The sequence below is a fragment of the Marmota flaviventris genome, chromosome 20 (genome assembly GCF_047511675.1).
Source record: "Marmota flaviventris isolate mMarFla1 chromosome 20, mMarFla1.hap1, whole genome shotgun sequence".
NCBI lineage: Eukaryota > Metazoa > Chordata > Mammalia > Rodentia > Sciuridae > Marmota > Marmota flaviventris.
In genome coordinates this window covers 18,875,821-18,898,275 of record NC_092517.1, presented here as the reverse complement: position 1 = coordinate 18,898,275, position 22,455 = coordinate 18,875,821, and the positions used below count along the sequence as shown (strand labels likewise).

General features: G+C 43.5%; 1 protein-coding gene across 1 annotated transcript; it reads right to left on the bottom strand.

Moving 5' to 3' along the window:
* Positions 1-14,750: 14,750 nt before the first annotated feature.
* Positions 14,751-15,677, bottom strand: LOC114089839 (vomeronasal type-1 receptor 94-like). Its single transcript, XM_027931782.2, has one exon. It carries the CDS (start codon positions 15,675-15,677, stop codon positions 14,751-14,753), a length of 927 nt encoding a protein of 308 aa, XP_027787583.2.
* Positions 15,678-22,455: the final 6,778 nt, after the last annotated feature.

Below are 22,455 nucleotides of genomic sequence, written 5' to 3'. Positions count from 1 at the left end.
ACTAGCAATCACTCCCACAGCGACCTAGAAAATCATAGTTTGATAACATCAGTTACAAACTGTGAGAAAAAACAACAAGGAGTCCAGACAATTTAAATGTTTGAGCCTAGTTAAATGATTGCTTTGAAATCTTTGCGGAAGAGTCATTGTAAATAGTGGGAATTCATTCATGACATTAGAAAAATGTAATCTCTTCCAAATGATTCATTTAGTAAGAAGTTTTGTTTTTTTCTTCATTTACATATTCGGGTAAAGAAGATTCCCTCCCTTGTTCTGCTCAAGAAAAACAAAAAAGAAAAATGGTAATATAATGGTCTAGGAGTCTCCACATTTGAAGAGTCACAGATGGTTATTAGTAGGCACAGTGCTACATGGTTTCTCTGTTTTCCATGTAGCTGTGGGTAGATGATGCCTATTCCTGTGTGCACACTTGAAGTGAGTTGTAAGATGTACACTCACATTTTGACCCCAAAATACCTTTACAGCAACGTAAACCAGATATGTGACAATTGAAGAGGCCTTTAAAAAATTACAGAAAATGAAAGAATGATGATTCCCTTCTATCAAGTTATGAAATACAGGTTTGTCTTCAATACAGTTTAATGCAGATTAGAAAATAAAATGGAGAGCATCAAAAAAAAAAAACAAAAAAAACAGGAGAAACAGGCTACCTGATATATCTGTGGAAGGAGGGCAAAGGTCTCTGGTTTCAGCCCTGCCAGGGGGATGGCCACCCTGCAGGCAATGTCATGGGAGGGAGGGATGGATCCAGGAGGGGCCATGGATTTAAACAGAGGTAGAGAGCTGGGTTTTCTAGTGTTGAGAGCCACAGCCGAAGGGGCCCCAGCAAACTTCCAGCTGCCAGCAAACTTCCAGCTGCCGGCTGATGATTGGCTCACAGCGGCCCCAGCAACATCTAGCTGATTGGCTCCTCTGCGGTGATGCTCATTGGACTGTTTCCCTGCCCTTTCAGATCACGGAGCTGCTCATTGGGGGACTTTTTTGGCTCCGCCCACATGACCCAGCCAATTGGCCTCAAGAGCAGGAGGATTGTGGGAGGTGGAGAGAAGCTTGTGTGGGAGAGAGAGGCTTGTGGAAAGCCGGTGGTGGCAGTTGAGGCTCTGAGGATTTTTCCTGAGAGGCTGTTTTGTTTGGTGTGTGTGGTTCTAAAAATAAAGTTAGTTTCTTTTGACAAGTGGCTCCTGATTGTGCCCAGCCAGACTGCGGCATTCTAGGGAGTACTGCCTGAAAACAACTGAAAAAATTACTCTTTTTTCTATAGAAGAAAGTTCCTGGTTACAGCTGGAAAACCTTATCATTTGAGTAAAGTGCTGATCATGGGAAGTGGTGGAGTCGGATGCTGTCACGGGTCCCCAAAGGCAGGTCCCTGCAGCCCCAGGACACAGCAGGCAGAGAAGCAGCTGGCCGTCTGCACACTGTGCAGGTCACACACGTGGGTATCAGTGAGAGCCACAGGGCCCTCCATGGTTCACAGGTAGATGTCTTATAAAGAATGCAATGTTGCAACTTCTGTGCTGATTTGTCAGTTTTGCTAGAAAACATCCTGAAAATGTGGACATTTCATAAAAGCAAGTTAAAAGGAATCATCTGAGCCTGTCCCCTCCCGGCTGTGCCTCACCCCACTCACAGCTGCCAGGACTAGTCCCACCACGAGATCAGGGTGCAGACAGAAGGCCTGTCCAGCACCAGGATGATCCCAGAACCCCTCCTCAGCTCTGGGGAGAGAGGGGCTGCAGCAGCTCCTGGCAGCCCCGATGGGCCGAGCCCCAGGTCATGACTCAAACCCTGGTGGAAGCAAGCTCCCCTCAGACTGGAAGTTCTGAATACGATGACAAAAATCCAAAGAAAATAATGTGGAAAAGAAGTTCAGGGACAGGTCACAGTGAGGGAGGGCCCAGTCTAAGTGGGCAGATTACGGGAGAAACATAAGTGGAGAACAAATGGGAATGGAAATCTATTTCTTAAAAAATTATCCCCAGGGTCCTTAGAGCTGATGGTGTGAAGTCCTTTCCAGGGAACTGTCACCCTGTGGAGACGCACTTTCCTGCCCTGACCAAGCAGCCATCACTTAAATATTTCACATTCTGCACCCCAGTTGGTGCACCCCGGTCAGCGGTGAGGAAAACAGACCCACAGCACCTTGGGCTTCTGGGGCCTGGGTGTGGAGAGACACTGGCTGGAGGGAGGGAGGGGGACATAGCTGCTTTCTCAGGTGCCCCATGGACACCGTCCTGTAAATACTGTGATTTGCATCCTCACTTCCTGATGTGCATTCGATACATGAAAGGGCATATGTCATTTGTTGTTATCGCACAGATCAAGTTCACCATCACCTCTCCACTATCATCCCCTTTCTCCTTGATGACCTGGAGGGAGGACACCATGGGACCTTTAGAATCCAGGAAGGGGCGGTCACTACTGTCCCTTGGTTGTGATATTAAGCAACTACTAGTTCAAAACCTTCGGGCAGCCAGAGCACCATCGGTTTACTTTTGTGAGATCAAAACGGAGACAACATACATCAGCATAAGAAAAGGCTATTTGCTATTTCTCTAAAATGTGAGAACAAACTTTCTTTATAAGTATCATATTTGGAAAAAAACATTTCCTTCTGATCAATTAAAAGGTGTTTTGGTATATATTATTATTTCTCCCTATCTCAGAATTAGAAGAAAATGCTTAAAGTATTTTGGATTGAGTTTTTGAAACAAGAGAAGGAAAACCAAGTGTGTTTAATAAAATTCTGGGATTAACATTTATCTTTTCCTGGATGAATAGGAATATGGATTCATCACGCTGAAGCAGAAAATAACCAGGACAATTAGTATGCACTTTGAAAACTAGTAGAGCAGCAAATCAAACTCCTTGTAGTCTGAGAAATGGATAGAAACCTAAAATGATTTACTTAAAATGTTTTTTTTCTTATTAAAAAATTAACAAATTTTCATGAGCCACCAAATTAACGGGCAAAATCTAGTAAGAAGAAAACTTTCCTCTGAATTCTAAACAGTCCTCTGAGCTGTTGAGTGTGGGGAGAGCTGGATGCATAATTTAGAGCTATGTTAGAACCTAACGTATAATTTGGCTCTTTTGATCCTTCATCAAAGTCACAGAAGCCCACTCACACACTGATGCTGCACCTCAGGAAGAGAAAGGCACTTACCTGGGCAGGTCGCATGGGGAGTCAGGGGACCTGAGCAGATCCTGCACTGTTTTAAGGAAAGGACTTCTTTAACTCACCTCTCTGTAGGGCTTTAATTTTAGCTTCTGCAAGAAGGTGACAAGATGCCACTGGAGATCACAGAACCGTGGCTTCCCCCAGGGGAACATGTCACCTGACTCTTACTTTTACTTTAGTCCCTGGTGGATAGTAGCAATCTGGGGAGAATCGAACTCAAAACTTTTCTCTTAATTCCCTGGACACATCTGTGTGAGGGATCTGAAGGCTCCCAATCATGTAGCCCACAAGCATTCTCTCCTTTTTTAAAACCCATATGCAAGTTAGTTCAAACCCACATCATATATTGTAACACTTTGACTCTGGGATGGGTGGTTCCTGGCTCCTCCCATGGATTCCAAGTGGCTCTGGGGGGTCCTCTCTCTAAAATGTGAGACCACCTTCCTTGGTCCACTCTCATGCTGACCATGTGGTTTGGGTAATATGTCTTCTGGGATTTTTAAACTCAGCCCCAGGATTTCACCTCTGTTTCAGGTTAATAAATATAACAAAATATCCATTATTACCATAGCAAAAGAAGCAAAAAAAAAAAAAAAAAAACATTTTAAGCCAATTTCTTTTCATTGTTCAGGAATTCTCCAGGGTCAACTCTTCAAAAAAAAATGGTGCTGGGAATACTAGCCATCCATATGTAGAACAATAAAATTTAACCTCTATGCCTCCTCACCCTGCATAAAACTCAACTCAAAATGACCAAGGACCTAGGTATTAAACCAGAAACCCTATGTCCACTGGAAGAAAAATATAGGCCCATCTCAATATCATGTTGATGTAGGAACAGACTCCGTTAGCAAGATCTCTAAAGATCAAAAGGAAAATCAAGAATCAATAAATGGGAAACAATCAAGAATTTTGGGCTGGGGTTGTGGCTCAGCAGTAGAGCGCTTGTCTAGCACATGTGAAGCCCTGGGTTCGATCCTCAGCACCACATAAAAATAAATAAACAAAATAAAGGTGTTTTGTACAACTAAAAAAAATAAATATTTTTTAAAAAACAGAATGTAAAGAGAGAGTCAACAGGATGGGAGAATGTCTTTGCCATCTGCCCCTCCAATAGACACATTCATCTCCAGGATATGCAAAGAACTCATGTATTTGACACCAAACAAATGGGCAAGGTAACTGAACAGGCACTTCACAGGAGAAGAAATACCAATGGTCATCAAACATGGAAAGATGATAAACATCTCTAGCAATTATAGAAATGCACATTAAAACTACATGGAGATTCCAGCTCAATCCAGTCAGAATGGCAATTATCAATGTTAGCAAGGATGCAGGGGTAAATTTTCACTCATACATTGCTGGTGGGTTTTTAAAAAAATTTTTGCAACTCCTACAGAGAGCTATATGGAGATTCTTCAGAAAACATGGAATGGAGCCATCATTTGAATCAGTTATCCCACTCCTCAGTATATACCCAAAGGACTTAAAATCCACATAGTATAGGGAGCTGGGGTTGTGGCTCAGTGGTAGAGTGCTAGCCTAGCATATGCGAGGCACTGGGTTCAATCCTCAGCACCACATAAACATAAAAAAATAAAGTTATTGTGTCCAACTACAATTAAAAAATATTTTAAAAATCCACTGTAATACAGTAAGGCAGCCACATCCATGTTTATAGCGGCTCAATTCACAACATCTAAGCTATGGAACCAACCAAACTGCCCTCCAACAGATGAATGGATAAAGAAAATGTGGTATATATACACCATGAAATATTACTCAGTCAAAATAAAAAAGAAAATTATGGGGTTGGGGTTGTGGCTAAGTGGTAGAGCACTTGCCTAGCATGTGTGAGGCTCTGGGTTCAAGTCTCAGCACTGAATATAAATAAATTTTAAAAAGGTCCATAGACAACTAAAAATATTTTTACCTGATTTTTATTTTTTAAATATATGACAGTGGAATGCATGACAATTCTTATTACACATATAGAGCACAATTTTCCATAACTCTGTTTGTATATAAGGACACCAATTCCTGTCTTCAAATAGGTACTTTGGATAATGATGTCCATCACATTCCACCGCCCTCTCCCTTCCCCTCCCACCCCTCTACCCTATCTAGAGTCCGTCTATTCCTCCCATGCTCCCTCTCCCTACCCCACTATGAGTCAGTTACCTTCTATCAGAGAAAACATTCTGCATATATTTTGGGGATTGGCTGACTACACTTAGCATTATCTTCTCCAATGCCATCCATTTACCTGCAACATTACCTCCCTACAGTGCTGAGCTCTGGCTTTGAACTTGTGATCCTCCTGCTTTAACCTCCCCCGCCACCAAGGTTATGGGTCAGGGCCAGCATGCCCAGCTTCTGTCCAAATTTTCTATCACAGAGCAAGGATCACAGGTATGATCGTTATGCCATAAGGAGTCTAGACCCTGGTGCCTCCTGTGTGAAACCTCACATGCACCCAGGAAGCACCTGGGGGACCACAGTGGCAGGCTTCACTCCTGCTTTGGGGATGCAAACTGGCAGCAGAAGACAGGCAGGCTCCCACCAGCTTCATCTCCCCTCTCTACCAGGTGACCTTGAGCAGGGGACTCCTCTCCAAGTTCCTTCTGGGGTGGAAATGTCACTGAGAAGTCATTGAGAAGCATTATTGTCCACCTGTCAGGTTTAGCAAAAGGAACTGGGTGGAGCCGAAGTGCTGGGCGGAGCGGTCCTGGGAGGCCAACCCTTAGGAGCAGTGGGCGGGGCCGGGCCCAGCAAATGGGCAGAGCCGAGAGCGGAACCGTGATGAGTGAGTGGAGCCCCACCCCAGCAGGCGGGTAGGGGCGGGGCCTAAGGTAGCAGGTGGGGCGGAGCAGAGCGAGGGGAGCCCAGCGAATGGGTGGAGCTGGGGGCGGAGCCTAGTGGGTCGGAGTGGAGCCGAGCTGGGGGCGGAGCGGAGCAGGGCTGAGTGGAGCCCCACCCCTAAGAGCAGCGGGGGGCGGAGCCAGCGGAATCACGTGGGAGGCGTGACCCGCCCCGGGCTCCCCAGGGGAGCCCACCGCGGGAACAAGGAGCCTCCTGGGAAGCTGAGGAAGAGGTGGGCGCATGCGCACGAGGCTAAGGAACCCGACCGGCGCGTGTGACTGGAAATCCCTTCAGAGGTCGCCGTGGACCCAGCGGGGAGCGGGCCCTGGTGCTCCCGCGGCCCGAGATGTGACCCCAGAGTCCGCTCCGCCGGCCTCAGTTCCCCCCTCACACAGGAGGCCGCGGAGGGAGGCTGAGGACCCGCTGTGCAGCCTCCTTCGTCCCTCCTCACGGACGTGGGGGACTCTCCGTGTGTCCAGGTGGGTTGGGGTCCAGGGGTCTCTGGGAGGGTCCTGAGATGTCGCCTTGGAGACTTGGTTTCTGGGCGCGACCATGGTCGCGGCGTGTCGCGGAGACCCCTCCTGGTGCCTGCGGTGTAGACGGCGTGACCTGGAGGCCGAGAGGGTGGTGGGTGGTGGGTGGCCCGGCCCCCGCGGTCCTCCGCACTGACCCGGGCAGGGCGTCCTGGCCCTGGGCAGGGGGAGAAGCGCGGACGAGAGCCGGCTCGACCCCGCCAGGGCGACTCGCTGTAGCTGTGAGCAGGACCCGGGCGACGCCACCTCTCAGGCTGGGCAGAGGCCAGCACAGCTCCGGGGTCTCTAAGGGACGGTTTGGCGGTGGCGGGTGAGGAGGGGAGGGGAAAAGGGTGACAGCAATGTCGTGGAGACGGACAGGTGGACAGTTTTTCCTCTATAAAACAGTCAACACTCCGTGTCGCAGGCTCCACCCTGGACAGTGAGGACACAGGGGAAGACCCCTGGCCAGGAGTCCCCGTGTCCTCTGGGAGTCCCCTGCTGTTCCTGGTCTGTCCCGAGAGTCCAGGCGCTGAGCAAGCGTCGGACACTAGGTGGCGCCAGAGCTGCGCAGGCGCCAAACAGGCGCGGGCTCCTTTAGGTCCCTGATGTCCTGACACCGTCCATGGGTCCGTTTCCACTGCTGAGTTGTCACATTGTCACCTCTCACCGTGTCACTCAGCTGCCCCGAGACCCTCCTACCTGAGATGACGGCCTGCTTCAGGAGCTGGCCCTCGCCGCCTTCTGCAGTTGCGTCCCCGTGAGTCCCCCAAACTTCCAAGGACATCTGTCAACCTGTCCCACCTGGTGCTTGCTCCCTGTGCTTAGTGTCATTTCCCCCTGTTGGACGTGCTGAGCCGCGCATTGGACGCCAGGTGGCGCCAGAGCTGCGCGTGAACTCTCCCTGCAGCCACAGCCTTGGGCTCTGCTCATCAGCCTGGTTCCTGGAAAACCTTCAGGATTCCTCTTAAGAGCAGCAACTAGTTTTAGTGTAACTCAGTGAATTTGATGCATGGAATAAATTTTCCCGCCAGGAAAGGGAGGATTATTACACTCTGTCCAGAGTGTTTTGGGTCCATCTTCTTGGAAAGCAAAATACACAATGAGATCCCCAAGTGAGATGAGGGTCTGAATTCAGCCTTGACCTCTCCCTACAACTGTCATTACCGGGAGGCTTCTGGAATCTCTGCCAATGCTGGGGGCGTTTTCTTCTCTTTTTGGGGTTCTGATTTTCATAAGCCATGAAATAGAATTCAATCAGAAGCATCCCCACCGATGAGTCCCAGTTAGTGTTCTACTAAACTAATACAACATAAAGATCAAGTAATGTGCTCTGGTTTCTAGAAAAGAGTCTCAATTCAAATGTGTGAGCCTGTGTATTGCTTGCTACCTGAGAAGAGATCATAAAATAAAATTGCATCCAAAATCATAATAGTGGATGACACCTTTTTTTTTCTTTATTTCTTTTTGGGAGGTGGGGGGCATTGGGGATTGTACCCACAAATGCTTAGCCACTGACCCACATATCCAGCCATTTGTCTGTATATTATTTTGAGACAGGGTCGTCCTAAGTTGGTGAGACTGGGTTTGAACTTGCAATTCTCCTGCCTCAGCTTCCTGAGCTGCTAGGATTACAGGCTTGCAAGGTCCCATCTGGCTTACCTCTTTCAAAAAAAAATCCATTTTAAAGTATACATTTAAAGTATACATTTGTGGCATGTAATGTACATATACACGATAAATCACTTGCTTCTATAAAGCCTTCGTTTTGCAAGATGCCTTTGAGAGTGTCATAGGGCAAATGCCTATAAGTCTTGTTGGGTTTTTCCACAAACCTCAGGCGCAAAGGAAATCTGTGGGACCTGAGAATTCCTTTTAGGAGTGTCTCCTGCAGGGTTTTGACTTTTTCTGTGTCTCAGCCTCAGTTTCTTCATTTGTAAAATGGGGCTCGTGATCTCTGCTTCGTGGTGTTGGGAGAATTCAGCCAGATGTTGGTAGGGGACAGCTAGCTGCCTTAGAAGGTCCCTTAGGTGCTGAACCCATAGAACGTGTGCTGTCAATCCCTCCTCCCCTCTTAGAGTCTGTGGCAGTGAGATTGAGTGGGACATTTATATGAAGAACATCCTGGGGACTTTAATAGGAATGAAAGATCCTTGCATTGGATCTGCAGAGCGCTTTCAGTAGTATGGTGTTTTTTAATAATATGAATTCTGCTTATCCAAGAACGTGGGAGGTCTTGCCCTCTTCTGAGGTCTTCTACAATTTAGGGATGAGGGTCAGAAAAAAAAGAAAGACAGTGACATGAACCTGACCTGACTTTGCTCTGCACATATACGAATACACCACAGTAAATCTCCACATCATGTACAAATACAGGGCTGAAACCTAATTAGAATAAGACCTATTTCATGGTTGTATAAATATGTCAAAGTAGACGCTATTGTCATGTAGAATTTAAAAGAACAAAAAATAAAATAAATATGAGCCGGGCACAGTGGCATACTCATGTATCTCAGCAGTTCAGGAGGCTGAGGCAGGAGGATCATGAGTTCAAAGCCAGCCTCACTAAGAGTGAGGACCTAAGCAACTCAGTGAGACCCTGTGTCTAAATAAAACACAAAATAGAGCTGGGGGTGGGGCTGGGTCGAGTGCTCCTGAGTTCAATCCCTGGTACCCCCCCAAAAACTAATTAATTAATAAGAAGTGTGCATAAGCTATAAACATTCAAACCTTTGCATAATTACAGATCCAAAACTAAAAGAAAAAACGGGGAGCAAGAGGTGGAAAAATAATGGACTAAGTTTTTTTTACAAGCTTGATGAAAGAATATTAACCAAAAAAATGGAAGGAATCCTAGATCAAAATATCGTCAAAATGAATGGAAATCCTCTTGCTGAGACCAGGTTAAGAATTATACAAAATTCCTTGTAAACTTAAAAAAGTTGTAAGTATAGTTTCTGATTCAGAATATTGACATTACCGATACTTTAGAATAAGTCTTCAGAAGTTCTGGGAGAAAAGAGAATGTTTTTTAAAGTAAAGAAATGGGGGACATTCATAGTGGTGCACACCCGTAACCCCAGAAAAAATCCTGACATCCCAAAATCTAAGATTAATGGGCATAAATATTATTTTCCCAAGTTTTAGGAACTTGTATTCCTGGATATTTTGTCACCAGGAATGGGAAACAACCACCACCTTTTCTCTTTAAATATCCTTGCAACCTCACTGTCATGCACCTAAGTGGTTGAGTACAGGGTCAGGATTGACCCTATTTGCTTGTAATTTGTGAAATTAGTTTTGGACAAGAAATGCTTCGTGAGGAAATCCTAGCAGATGTTTTGCAGTAATGCAGGGTCACCCTGTGTAAGCTGAGGTTTTGATATAGAACCCAACTTCCTTCTAAGGTCTTTGAAACTTGGAAAAATTACACAGAGTACAGAGTCACTTATATCCATAGTATTTCTATTTGAGTTATGATATGGTCAAAATATACACAAATGACAATGGCACTTTGCATTTAAACTGCCAGAAAGCAGGAGGTTGTCTTAAAAGCAGAGCACGCCCTCCAAAATCAGCTCATCAGAGGCCCTAGAGCACAGTGAAAGCACATTGCTTCCTGAGACCCTGGGACCCAGAAGAGAAGGAGACCATATCTTTTAAAAAAAAAAATTAAATTTGTTTTAATTAGTTACACATGACAATAGGATGCATTTATGCACTTCGATATCTCATACACAGGTGGGATACATTTTTCTCATTTTTTCTGAGTATACCTGTTGCAGAATCATATTGGTCGTGCAATCACATATATACATATAGTAATAATGTCGGTTTCATTCTACTATCTTTCTACCCCCACATCCCCTCCATATCTTAAAAGTGTAAACAAAAACAAATAAATAACTTTTTTCCCTCCAAATGTTATACATGAAGACCGCATCAAATTTCAATAATAGAGTTAAAAATGACATTTTCCAGATACGGAAACCTGGATGTATTCATCCACAGGACATACACAAATAGAATACTTCCGGGATCCAGATAAATCAAAACAGAAGTTGTCCAGGATTCAGATAAATGAGAAATGATGGGAACCTGGACTTGCGGATCGAAAGGAAGAATCAAATGCATGAGAAATGCCCAGGAGAACCCAAGACACCGTGTTTGATCTGGGTGGCAAAGAATGGCAGCAGATATGTGTCCATCCATCCCTTCTGCTCAGACCCCATTCTTTATTGGACTTTGCTTACAAAACACAAGTACAAAGGTGATGTTTATCAGAATTTCTCGAGGGCAACGACAGGCATCCAACCAGGCACAGGGCACCTTCCACAGTCATGGTGACCTTTCCTTTCACATCATCGCCCTCCTGACTGCTGTGACAGGACCTCACCTCGTGGTGGCTCTGATTGGCATTTCCTTGAGAATTGATGGATGTTGAGCATCTTTTCTTTGCTCGTTGGCCACATACGTGTTTTTGCTTGGGTGGGATATCTATTCATATCCTGTGCTGTTTTTAATGAGGTTATTATTTTTTTTACTAAGTTCTGAGGTTTTAATAAAGGTTTAATTTTTGTGTGGTGCTGGGGACTGAATCCAGGACCTTGTGCTTACAAGGCTAACACTCTACCAACTGAGCTCCAGCCCCAGCCCCAAACGTTGAAAATCAACCTCTTTCCTGATATATGATCTGAAAATATACTCTTCGTCCTATATGTTGTCTGTTGACAGCTGATAGTTCTCCTTTCTGTACAGACGATTTGTAGTTACATGTCATTATGTTGCTGACTTTGTCACCTGTACTTTTGGTGTGATATCCCAGAAAATAGTTTCCTATTCCAATGTCATGAAGATATCCAATTGTTTTTTTGGGGGGTGGGGGGACAAGGTTCACAGATTCGTGTCTGACATCTATGTCTTCAATCCATCTCGACTTGATCCTTGTGTGTGCCGTAGGACAAGGGTCCATCATTTTTCTTTTGCATACAAATATCTGTTGAAAAGACTATTCATACTACATTGGCTATATATGGCAGCGCTTTGAAAGATGTCTCCATGACATTGTATGAGGATGTTTATCAAGACACCCCGTTCGTTCCACTAGTTTATAGGTTTACTATTATGCCACTATTCCATAATTTTTTTTCTTTCTTCCTTTTTTATTTCTTTTGTATGCAGGTGTGGTTTTCAAGTGTTGGTGATGAACTCTGGGTCCTGTGTATGCACACTAGGCAAGGGCTACATCTCCAAGATCCATCCCCAGCCCTAACACACGGTTTTAATTACCATAGCTTCAAAATATATTTAAAAATTGAGTGTGGTTCCATCAGCTTTGTTGTTTATCAGGGTTGATCTACCTATTCAGGGTCTTGTACAGTTGCATGTGGATTTTAGCTACCTCGTTTCCTGTTTCTGTAAAATATCCTCCTGAGGTTTGGATAAGGGATTGCATCTGATCTGTACATAACTCTGATAATATGGACATTTTGATATTGATTCTTCGCATCATGAATACGATGCGTGGTTCCTCTGATTCATGTTTGCTTTAATTTCTTGCATCATTATAGTTTTCTGGGTACAAGTGCCAAGTTCATGCCTCAGTATTTTGCTCTTTATATTGGTTTATTGTGAGGATTGTCTTTTGAATTTTCTTTTCACATATTTTGTGGCAATTGTAAAGAAACAAAGCAGAATTCTTGGGATGTTGCCTTTGTGTTCTGCTGAATGCCTGTCAGAATCCTGAAAGGAATTCTGTGGGATCTTTAGTGTTTATACCTATGTCAACACGTCACTCGTGAGACAGTGTCTCTCCTTCCTTGGAATTTGTATGCTGTTGGGTGTCCCTATAGATGATCCGCATGTACTGAGCCACCTGTGTCCCATGGATAAACCCCAGGCTTTCACCATGGATGATGCTCTCAACGTGTTGAATTTGGAGGAGATCAAGATGGTTTGGTGCTAATTGTTCAATGTGTAGCCCTCCATCATGAAGTCCCGTGTCTCTGGGCCCCTTTTTGGAGGGGTGGGGTCTCTTCTGTTACTGGTTCACTCTTCTCCATCAATACTTGTTTAGTTCCAGTTTCCAACCTCAGTGTTCCGAGGTTGTGCGTGTCTAGGGTTCTCTTTTTCAATCTGGTTGTGAATGGAAACGTGTTGATTCACGTCTCTGCGACATCCTCCTGATGCACCCCCAAGTTCTAGTAGGTGGTATTTTGATCCTCGTTTTTTTCTCAAGGAAATTTCTGATTCCACTTGTGAGTTCTCCGTGCGTGACTGGTTAAACAGTGTTGTTTAATTTCCACATAGTTGGGATTGACAGTTTTCAGTCTTTAATTTTATCTTCACTCTATGGTGCTTGTTGATGTACTTGATAGGATATCAGATATTGATAGGATCGAGGAGGCTTGTCTGTGACCTGGTATGTGTCCTCTTATGAGCGCTGCTCTGAGCACATCAGAGTAGTGTATTCTGCCTGGGATGTTCTGCATGTCTCTTGGGTCCTTTTGTCCTGGTTTATAGCTACACCTTGATGTGCAGTCTTAAGATCGTGCTGCTGTTATTGTGATCTCAGCCACCCAATATCAATTCATTGAGGACTTTCATTGATTCAGACTTAACAGCTATTCATAATAACTTAATCAGCCACTTTGTTCTGTCCTGTAATCCTTTGGACACCTTTCTCCTATGTTTCTATGTCCCTTTTCTGATTTTTAAAATGTTTAATCTCATATTCTTTGCTTCCTTTAATACCTACATTTTTATAAAGACATTTGATTCGAGAGTATTTTATATTTGGCTAATTTTGCTAATTAAATAGGATATGTGACACGTGAATAATTTTTGCAGCACTGCTATCATGATTGGTAAACTCCCACGTGTGACTTATTGTCTAAACCTGGTGTTCTGACAGCATGTACCTTTCACCCGGGAAAGGAGTTACTGCGATGCTGAATGTCTTTGGAACGCAGAGCAGCACAAAGTGGTGCCTAACAGCATCCGCATGGAGAACACCTCTCCTGGGAGAGGCTGAGATCAGAAGTGAGCTTCTCAAAGCCAATCTTCACATCACTGGGACAAATCAGCTCTGATGTTTCAAAGCTCACCAAATGACCCTGCGCCACGTTTAGAGTCTTATCCCTTACTTTATAGTTTCAGAAAGAATGTTTTCCACAACTGAGTTGATAATTAAAAACCCTTTTATGAGGATAAAATATATGTAACATAAACATTCTGACCATTTTTCAGCCTACAGTCAAGTGGCCTGGAATCTATTCACATTATTGCACGACGGTCACCACCACCCATGACAGCACTCACTTCCTAACTGAATAGAGGTTCTCAACATACCAAAGGGACAGCTCCCCGCTGCCTCCTGTCTTGGTCTCTGGACGCCCTTGTGTTCCTGCTCTGTCACTCTGCCCACTCCAACTCCCACCGTCTTTAAGTATATTTATACAATGTTTGTTGTTTTGCGACTAAACCGGCTTCACTGAGTAGAGTAACTTGCGGACTCAGCTAGGCGGCCCTGTGATCCAGAATATTCTTCCATTTTAAGAGTTGATGATATTCCAGAATATCAATTGATATATATATCAATTGATATATATTCTACAGAGGCCATCACGTATTGTTTACATATTCTTATGATTGCAGGTGTTGTTTCTATGTTGGAATGTTTAAAGCATGGTTTTAAGAGCAATGATGTGGAGAAGGCTGTTTGACTCCCTGCATGTTGAACGTGTGTGTGTGAGAGTGTGTCTTGTGTGTGTGCTGGATCATGTGATATTTCATGGTAGAATATGTTTACAAGTGTAGTTTGGAAAAATACAGATAATGGAGACGATGCACTGTTTGAGAACATTATAACTGTTGTATCTAAAAAGACTTTGCAATAACCCAGGTTATGACAAGTGACATCCAACTCACAGGCCCCTATTAAGGATCCAATGAGAAACATGACATCCCCATAATATTTCACAGAGTCCCATGGTTTGGCTTTCTTTGATGTACTTGCATCCACACATGTCCAACTGGATAGTTCAACAGAGGGAGTGAGACTTTGCATTGCATTTAAACCAAAGACTCTAAACACTCTGTCATGATAAATCACTCCAAATTCAGCACAGTTTCTCGCCTTAACAGAACTTATCCACCACTGGCTACTGAAATGTTTACTGTCTTCTCCCACTATATCTGAAAATACTAATTATACGTTTTTCAGTACAAATAAACACCAAAGGGCTGAACGAGGCATAGCTATGGGTCACGAGGATCTGGATACAGTAAAATATTGGATCATCCTTCAGTGTGATTCTTGCATAGGAGACAATGCTGTCCAAGATGGACATGACCACAAAGCAACTCATGAGCAACAGGATTGTCTGGGTGGCCCTCAGTTCTGGGGATAACACTGGAGACAGGCTGGTGCTGTGGAGATGCCGGGACTGCCTCTTGTGCCTGCACAGGAGAGCCACCATGTATCCACTGGAGAGGGCCATGATTCCTATAAAGGAGACTTCCCTGAAGGTCAGCAGGGTGGACAAGCTGTGCCGGAGGAAGAAGGTCATGGGAATGAAGGAGCAGGATTCTGTAACGTACATAAAGTTGTCTGAGGTCCAATTGTGGGTAGCAGCAATGGAGATGAAGAGGTGGCTACTGAAGGATGAGTAGATGACCCACAGGAAGAGAAGGAAACACAGGTTGTGACGTGAGGATTTATGTTTGAACCTTGCCAAGCAGGAGCCCCTGGGGCTGAGGGTGATGGCTTGGAGGACACTCAGCAGGCAGGTGGCACAGATGGAGAAGCCCCTCATCAACCTGTACAGGTAGATGAGCAATTTACACGTCAGGTCATCCCACCTGCCCCCCTGAGGTATAAAAATGTCCGAAGCTATGAAGCCATTGATGAGCAGAATTACCAGGTGGATTAGGGCCAGGAGACCAATGGGCAGGTCAGAGGGCTTAGGTCTGTGCCCAGTAATGTGCAAGGAGATATGGACCAGAAGAAGAAGGGCGTTGGCCATGACCCCAACGCCAGTCACGGTGTACACGGTGTTTCTTATGTGAATGTTACTGTACAGTCTGTTGGCTTTGTTCATCTTACAAGGGAAAGAAAAATATTGTGACCACAGTAACTCACAAAAATGTCTTTTTTTTTTTTTTTTTTTGCAAATCTGACCTCCTTCATCAATCTCAAATGAACACCACTTCCATGAAGAAAAAAAGAAGATTCATCCAACTGTATTTTTATTCCACATGAAAATTCAGTTCTGGTGCTGGGCACAGTGGTGTCTGCCTGAAATCCCAGTGACCCCAGACACTGAGGCAGGAGGATCACAAGGGTGAAGCCAATCTGGGCGTCTTAGTGAGACCCTGTTTCAAAATAGAGAGTCAAAAGGACCAGGTGTAACTTGGTGCTGGTGCACTTACCCACCAAGCAGCCCCCAGCACAAAATTTAAAAAAAACACCAAACTATGTTCTATTCACACCCTGGAGAACGCATCTCCACACACCGCCTTCTCTCAGTACCTTCCAATCTCACTGGGACCTCCACAGCATCCTACATATTGATACTTCAGTTTTCTTGTACATCAAGAATTGTCAGCCAGGTGCCGTGGTGCACTCATGTAATCCCAGTAGATCAGGAGGCTGAGATGGGACAATGGCAAGTTCAATGCTGACGTCACCAAGTTAGCAAGGACCTAAGCAACTTCCTGAGACCCTGTTGTCTCAAAATGAAAAATAAAAAGTGTCAGGGATTTTTTTAAAATGGGGTCATGTCATGGCTCAAAAGAATATATTTCCGTCCTGTTACCTCATGTCTGAGGTTGTCTGGGGCAAGACAGGAACTTACTTGATTTGCCTTTTCCTGATCTTGTTGGTCAGTTGCATAATAGGAGGTCTACAAATTGGGCCAAATTTCAGGGGGGTTGATTGCAAGAAACTGGAAGTAAGGCCCTCCCAAACATGAGTGTCCACAGACTAGACCTGCATGGAGTTACTTCATATCTGCACCATTTTAACTCTGGTTTATTTCCCACCAGACCAAATGTTTGTAATATATAAACAAGAAAATATTGGTGTGAACTCAGATGTCGGACTGGTTGAAGTTGCGAGTTGGAGCTACCATTTACGATAGCTTCTTCTTAAGCACCCTAGGATGCTGAGGTCCAGTCATCTCAATTGTCCACATAAAGAGTCCTGTTATGTGGATCCTTCAGAGACTATGTGGGAAAAAGGAAAGTGTGCCTACCAACCTTGGAAGTGTTCATGGCACATAATGAACTCTCTAGAAATGTTGGCTTCTAATCTTATTATCATACAGTTCTTCATGCACAAGAGTTGGGAGAATCAATGCAGTTCTTTTAATAACAGATCAGCTGTGTCCCTGCCTGAAAAGAAAGAAATTACTGCAGGACATGGGGGTGCACGCCTGTAATCTCAGCAGGTCAGGAGCCTGAGGCAGGAGGATGTGAGTTCAAAGCCAGCCTCAGCCTCTGAGCAACTCAGCAAGACCCTGTGTCTAAATAAAATATAAAAATAGGGTGGAGATGTGGCTCAGTGGTTAATTGCTCCTGTGTTCAAACTCCAGTTAAAAAAATAGAAAAACCAACATAGTAGAATATTTGCACAATCCGGTTCTGAGGACTCGAAACTTTATGTCTGTCCTTGGAATCCTCTGAGGTGGCTACACATGTCACATTTTTGTTCATCCTCCAGCCAGAATAACTAGCCTATGTTAGAACATTCTGGAACTATTACCAAGAGCATAGTTATTTTTTTTTTCCTTTTCAAGACTTTATAATCAGAGTATTAAATAGAACTACAATTAAAACAGATTTGATATTTTAAGGTTTTAATTAAAGGACACGTGTCCAGCCCATTCCTGAAAGATGAGCTCTCCAAGATGTTATCTCTATTACAAGTTCAAGGTGACATTTTTCTGGAATCAAATGCCCAAGACTGAAATTTATGCTGGAGAATTTGTTGAATGATCTGCTGGAACAACATTTCTTGGAGAGTTGTGCAATGGCAATGCTTTTTTAGGTTTCGTACATGAGTAAGAACATGCAGTGTTTGTCTAAAAGGGAAATTCTCTACACCATTAGGAAAAAAGTTCTTCTTTTCCCAAATGTGGTGATCAGGAAAAATAAAATTTTATTCTTTCACTTATTCAGTATATTCAGGTTTGCTACCATGACAAGCCCAGAAATGACACTAGGAAGATCTTCCACAAGGCACACATGATCACAGCACAGATGTTATTCCCTGACATCTTTATACATAAAATTACATACATCTGTTCTTATACAACTGTTTCATGTAGGTAACATATATTCTGATGAAGCTTTAAAGAATAACTTAAACATCTATGTTTAAGTATAATCGTTTATGTACAACACTTTAAAAATTTTAAATTTTAGTTCTAAAATTGTGTTCTCTTATACCATTTGTGTGAAATGGAGACTTTGCTTTCATTGTGTTTAATTCATGTTAAAACATGTGCAAGGCAAGCACACAGCATTGTAAAACTTTCAGTAACATGATTAAATTATTTAATCACTTCAAATCAGAGCATTCAAGGACATGATTTTCAGTCTTACTTCAAAATATATAGTTGTGCAAACATGAAAGTTTTAGAAAAAGTAGTAATTAGAAGAAGGCAGGAGTTTTCAAAAATATTCAGAAATTAAGACTACAGTTCATTGTTGCTTTAAAATGACCAGAAAGTCTTATTTGTCTGAAGACAAAACTGCACAGTAGCAGCATGAAAAAAATGAGTCTCCTTTCTCCAGAGCATGAAGGAATGTGAGCAAACACTTTCAACAACAAAAAATGGTGTAGACCCAGGAGCAGTTATGTATTTCTGAATCTATCCAGCTGTGTGCAAAGAGTTTATTTTTCCTACCAGGAATTGAACCCAGGAGTCCTCAACCACTGATAGACAGCCCGAGGCTCCTTCCTCATTTTATTTTGAGACAGGGTCTCACTAAGTTGCCCGGGGTCTTGCTAATTTCCTGAGGTTGGCTTTGAATTCACAATCCTCCTGCCTCAGCCTCCAAGACCCTGGGATTACTGTGCCCATCCTCCATCTAAATTTCAGATCACATTATAATGTATCAGCAAGTCATACATCCAATACACAATACTGATTCGCTTAAATATCAGACAATATGTAAGTGACATTAGAAAGTATGTAGCTACATCTGTGTTAATAGTTCATTGACATTCTGGTGAATAAGAACCCTTTATAAAATGAGCTAAAAGAAATTGTCCAGCATGTCCTCTCCCAGCCATCGCTCCTACCACTCACACCTGTCTAGCACAGAAGAGCCCAGAGGCTCAGGACCAGGATGAAACTTTCTGCTTCCCTGCAGGGTAACATAGGGGCCTCCTAACCTGTGGCTCTTAGCAATGTGATAGTATTCAGTTAACACGCTGTTCAAAGCAAACTATGTTAGAAAGACTGCACCTTTCATAGAGAGGATTATAAATCACAGGGGAAGTAATGTGGCCAGGTGCAGTGGTGCACACCTGTAATCCCAGCAGTTTGGGAGGCTGAGACAGAAGAATCACAAGTTTGAGGCCAGCCTCAGCAACTTAAAGAGGCCCTAAGCACCTTAGGGAGACCCTGTCTCTAAATAAAATGTGAAAAGTGCTGGGGTTGTGGTTCAAGGGTCAAGCACTCATGGGTTGCACCCCTGGTACCAAAATAATAATAATACCAGCAGCAGCAAAGGAGCACACTTTGATTCACGGTTACTACATAGTTCAACTTTACCATAATTCCCATCGCTAAAGTAAGATGGACAAGTGAAATCTGGGAGGGGGACTCATCCTGCTTTAAGTGGGTTTGGATCTCAGGAAAAATTAGGCAGGAAGTTCTTCTCTGTGGCAGAGATCTAGCTGGGAAACTCTGAAGAGCACTAGGGAGAAACAGCTTGGCATCAGGGAGGGCACCGCCACCCACAGCCAGGTGCCCTGCTGGGTGTAGAGCCACTGTGACATATATAAGCCACAGGACCAAGGAGGAGAAAATCCTGGAGAATATTTGGGTGAATGAAGGGCAGCTATTTCTAGAAAATAAGGCTAAAAATAATCCATTGTTTCTGTAATTTGGAAGGATTTAAGTACATCTCAGGGTTCACACTTACAGATAGACCCTAAGAATATTTTAAAGTCTGTATTCAGAATCATTAAAAGAAAAATTAGTCTTCTACCAACAATAGGGAACAGCAAATTCGATTCATCACAGACCCTAAGCTGTCATCACTGGGAAGCCCAAACTTACCTGCAGGAGGATCCATTGCCCTAATGACGTGAGGCAAGTCCAGTTTGCTTTAGGAAGAAGAAAAGAAGATAGGTTCACTTTTTTTTCTGGAAGTGCATTTGCATGAAATAGGACCTAAAAATACACACCAGGACAGAATGAGTTTAGGATGTGGGGGAAAGACACTCTCATACACTGCTGGTGGGACTGCAAATTGGTGCAGCCAACATGGAAAGCAGGATGGAGATTCCTTGGAAATCTGGGAATGGAACCACCATTTGACCCAGCTATCCCTCTCCTCGGACTATACCCAAAGGACTTAAAAACAGCACACTACAGGGACACAGCCACATCCATGTTTATAGCAGCACAATTCACAATAGCTAAACTGTGGAACCAACCTAGATGCACTTCACTGGATGAATGGATAAAAAAAAATGTGGCATATATAATCAAAGGCGTTTCAGACACTTTCATTATTAGGGAAAGGGCAACGATAATTTTTAAGTGAATAATGAAAAGAAAGAAGATTAATGGACACAAATAATCTTCTTACCTAGCTATGGACAATTCTATTACCTTGTCTTTGGGGAAGGAGAAGGACACCACAATCAGATTCACTGGTCTTTTCATGGGAAGATGACACAGGACCACTATCCTCTCACTTGAAATTTGCTCATGGGCAGAGCATAAACTATAGAGTGGCACCATTCACTTCTAAATTGTGTTATTAAATGTAGGACAAGAAAGATTGTATGGGAAAGTTCAATAGATGCCTGTGGTAATGCTAGGTTGCCCTCATTACCTTCTGGGCTATATAAAATTATGGTTTTTAATTCCTCAGAGTCTAGTAGACACAGATCAGTAATATTCTATTTGTCCAGGAAGGTGAGAGAAGGAAACCTGAGTATATTTAGTACAAAGCAGACAGGCAACTTATTACATCCCTGATTATTGGTCTAGGAGTAAATAGCATATCAAACAAGGAAACGCATATGTAACATGAGCACTGCTGTTGTTACTAGAAAAAAATTAAACAGAAACCTAAGATAATTGGCACTTCCTATTGAAAATAGCACCTAACTTTCTGAGTCTCAAAGGATGACCCAACCTAGGAAGATCTCCTTCCTCATATTTCACAGAGCACCTCAGTCTTCTTAAATATAGGGGTGAGAGCTGGGTGTCTCAAGCTACCAAACACCTCACTCCTAGACCCACTTTGCCCCTTGCAACCTCCTCCCACAAGCCCCAGGTACTCACTCACTATCTCTGTGGAACGGAGAGGCACTTACCTGGATGGATGCGGAGCACTTGGTGCACCTGAGCATAACCTGCATGGGTCTAAGGAAAGGGTGCTGTGAGCTCATCTCTCTGCAGCCTGCAATTTTAGTGTCTCTACTAAGGTGACAAGACCCCACTGGGGAGCACAGAACTATGGAGTCCCCAGTGGAACATTTCACTTGTCCCCTTGATTTGATTCTGTTCTGGATAACAACCATCTGGGGAGAGGTGCTCAAAATTTCCTATGAGTTCCCTTGATAAAAAAAAAAAAAAGTGCATCCCAATCTTGTAGACAACTCCAAGTTCTCTTACTTGGATTCAAAGTTTAAATTAACCAGTACCCTTTCCACATGTTGTGATGCCTGGATTCTGGGGGTGGGAGGTCCCTAGATCCTACTGAGGCTTGTCAATCCTCTCCCTGTGACGTCTGATGGACGCCCTCTTCCCCACTTCATTTTCACGTGGTTTGCTGACTTTCGTGCTCACGTACTCCATGATTTCCATACAGAAAATTCCAGGATTCACACTGCATCACATGAAAATGCTCTTGAAACAAAACAGAAAAACCAGAGGCAAATCTGGAGGCTGTGCTTGAGGGAGTAGCAGGCAGGTGGCACCTACTTGTAGTTGAGGCAGAGTCTGTGCTGGACTCCACTCTGTTGGGAACCTGAGTGATCATCCCTCAGGTTCATCTTCATCCATGGAGACAGGGAAAAGGCTCACTCTTCCTCTGGAAGGAACAATCAAAATGTTTGTTTGTTTCTTATGTGATTTATTTTTTTAAATATGTATTTTTTTAAGTTGTACACAATATCATCTTTATTTTATTTATTTATTTTTACGTGGTGCTGAGGATCTTACCCAGGGCCTTGCACATGCTAGGTGAGCACTGTACCGTCGAGCCACAACCCCCAGCCCTGTTTCTTATGTAATTCATACAAAATTATATAAAAGATCTATGAGACCTGGAAAAAAATGGAAGTCCATGACCTACAAACCTAAAATAAACACAAGAATTTTAAGTATATCTTGCGATGTTCCAGGTATTGGAATTAGATGATAATGCTCTAAAAAGACCTGTAATCTATGTAATAATAGTTAATACTGGTACAATAGATGAAAAGATTAGTTATTTTCTGAGAAAAATGGAAAATTAAAGGTATCAAATGAAACTGCAAAGAACTAAAAATATAGTATCTGCAATGTGCGATTTCACATTTAGCTGGGCGCGGTGGTGCACACCCGTCATCCCAGTGGCTCAGGAGGCTGAGGCAGAAGAATTGTGAGTTCAAAGCCAGCCTCAGCAACAGCAAGGCCCTAAGCA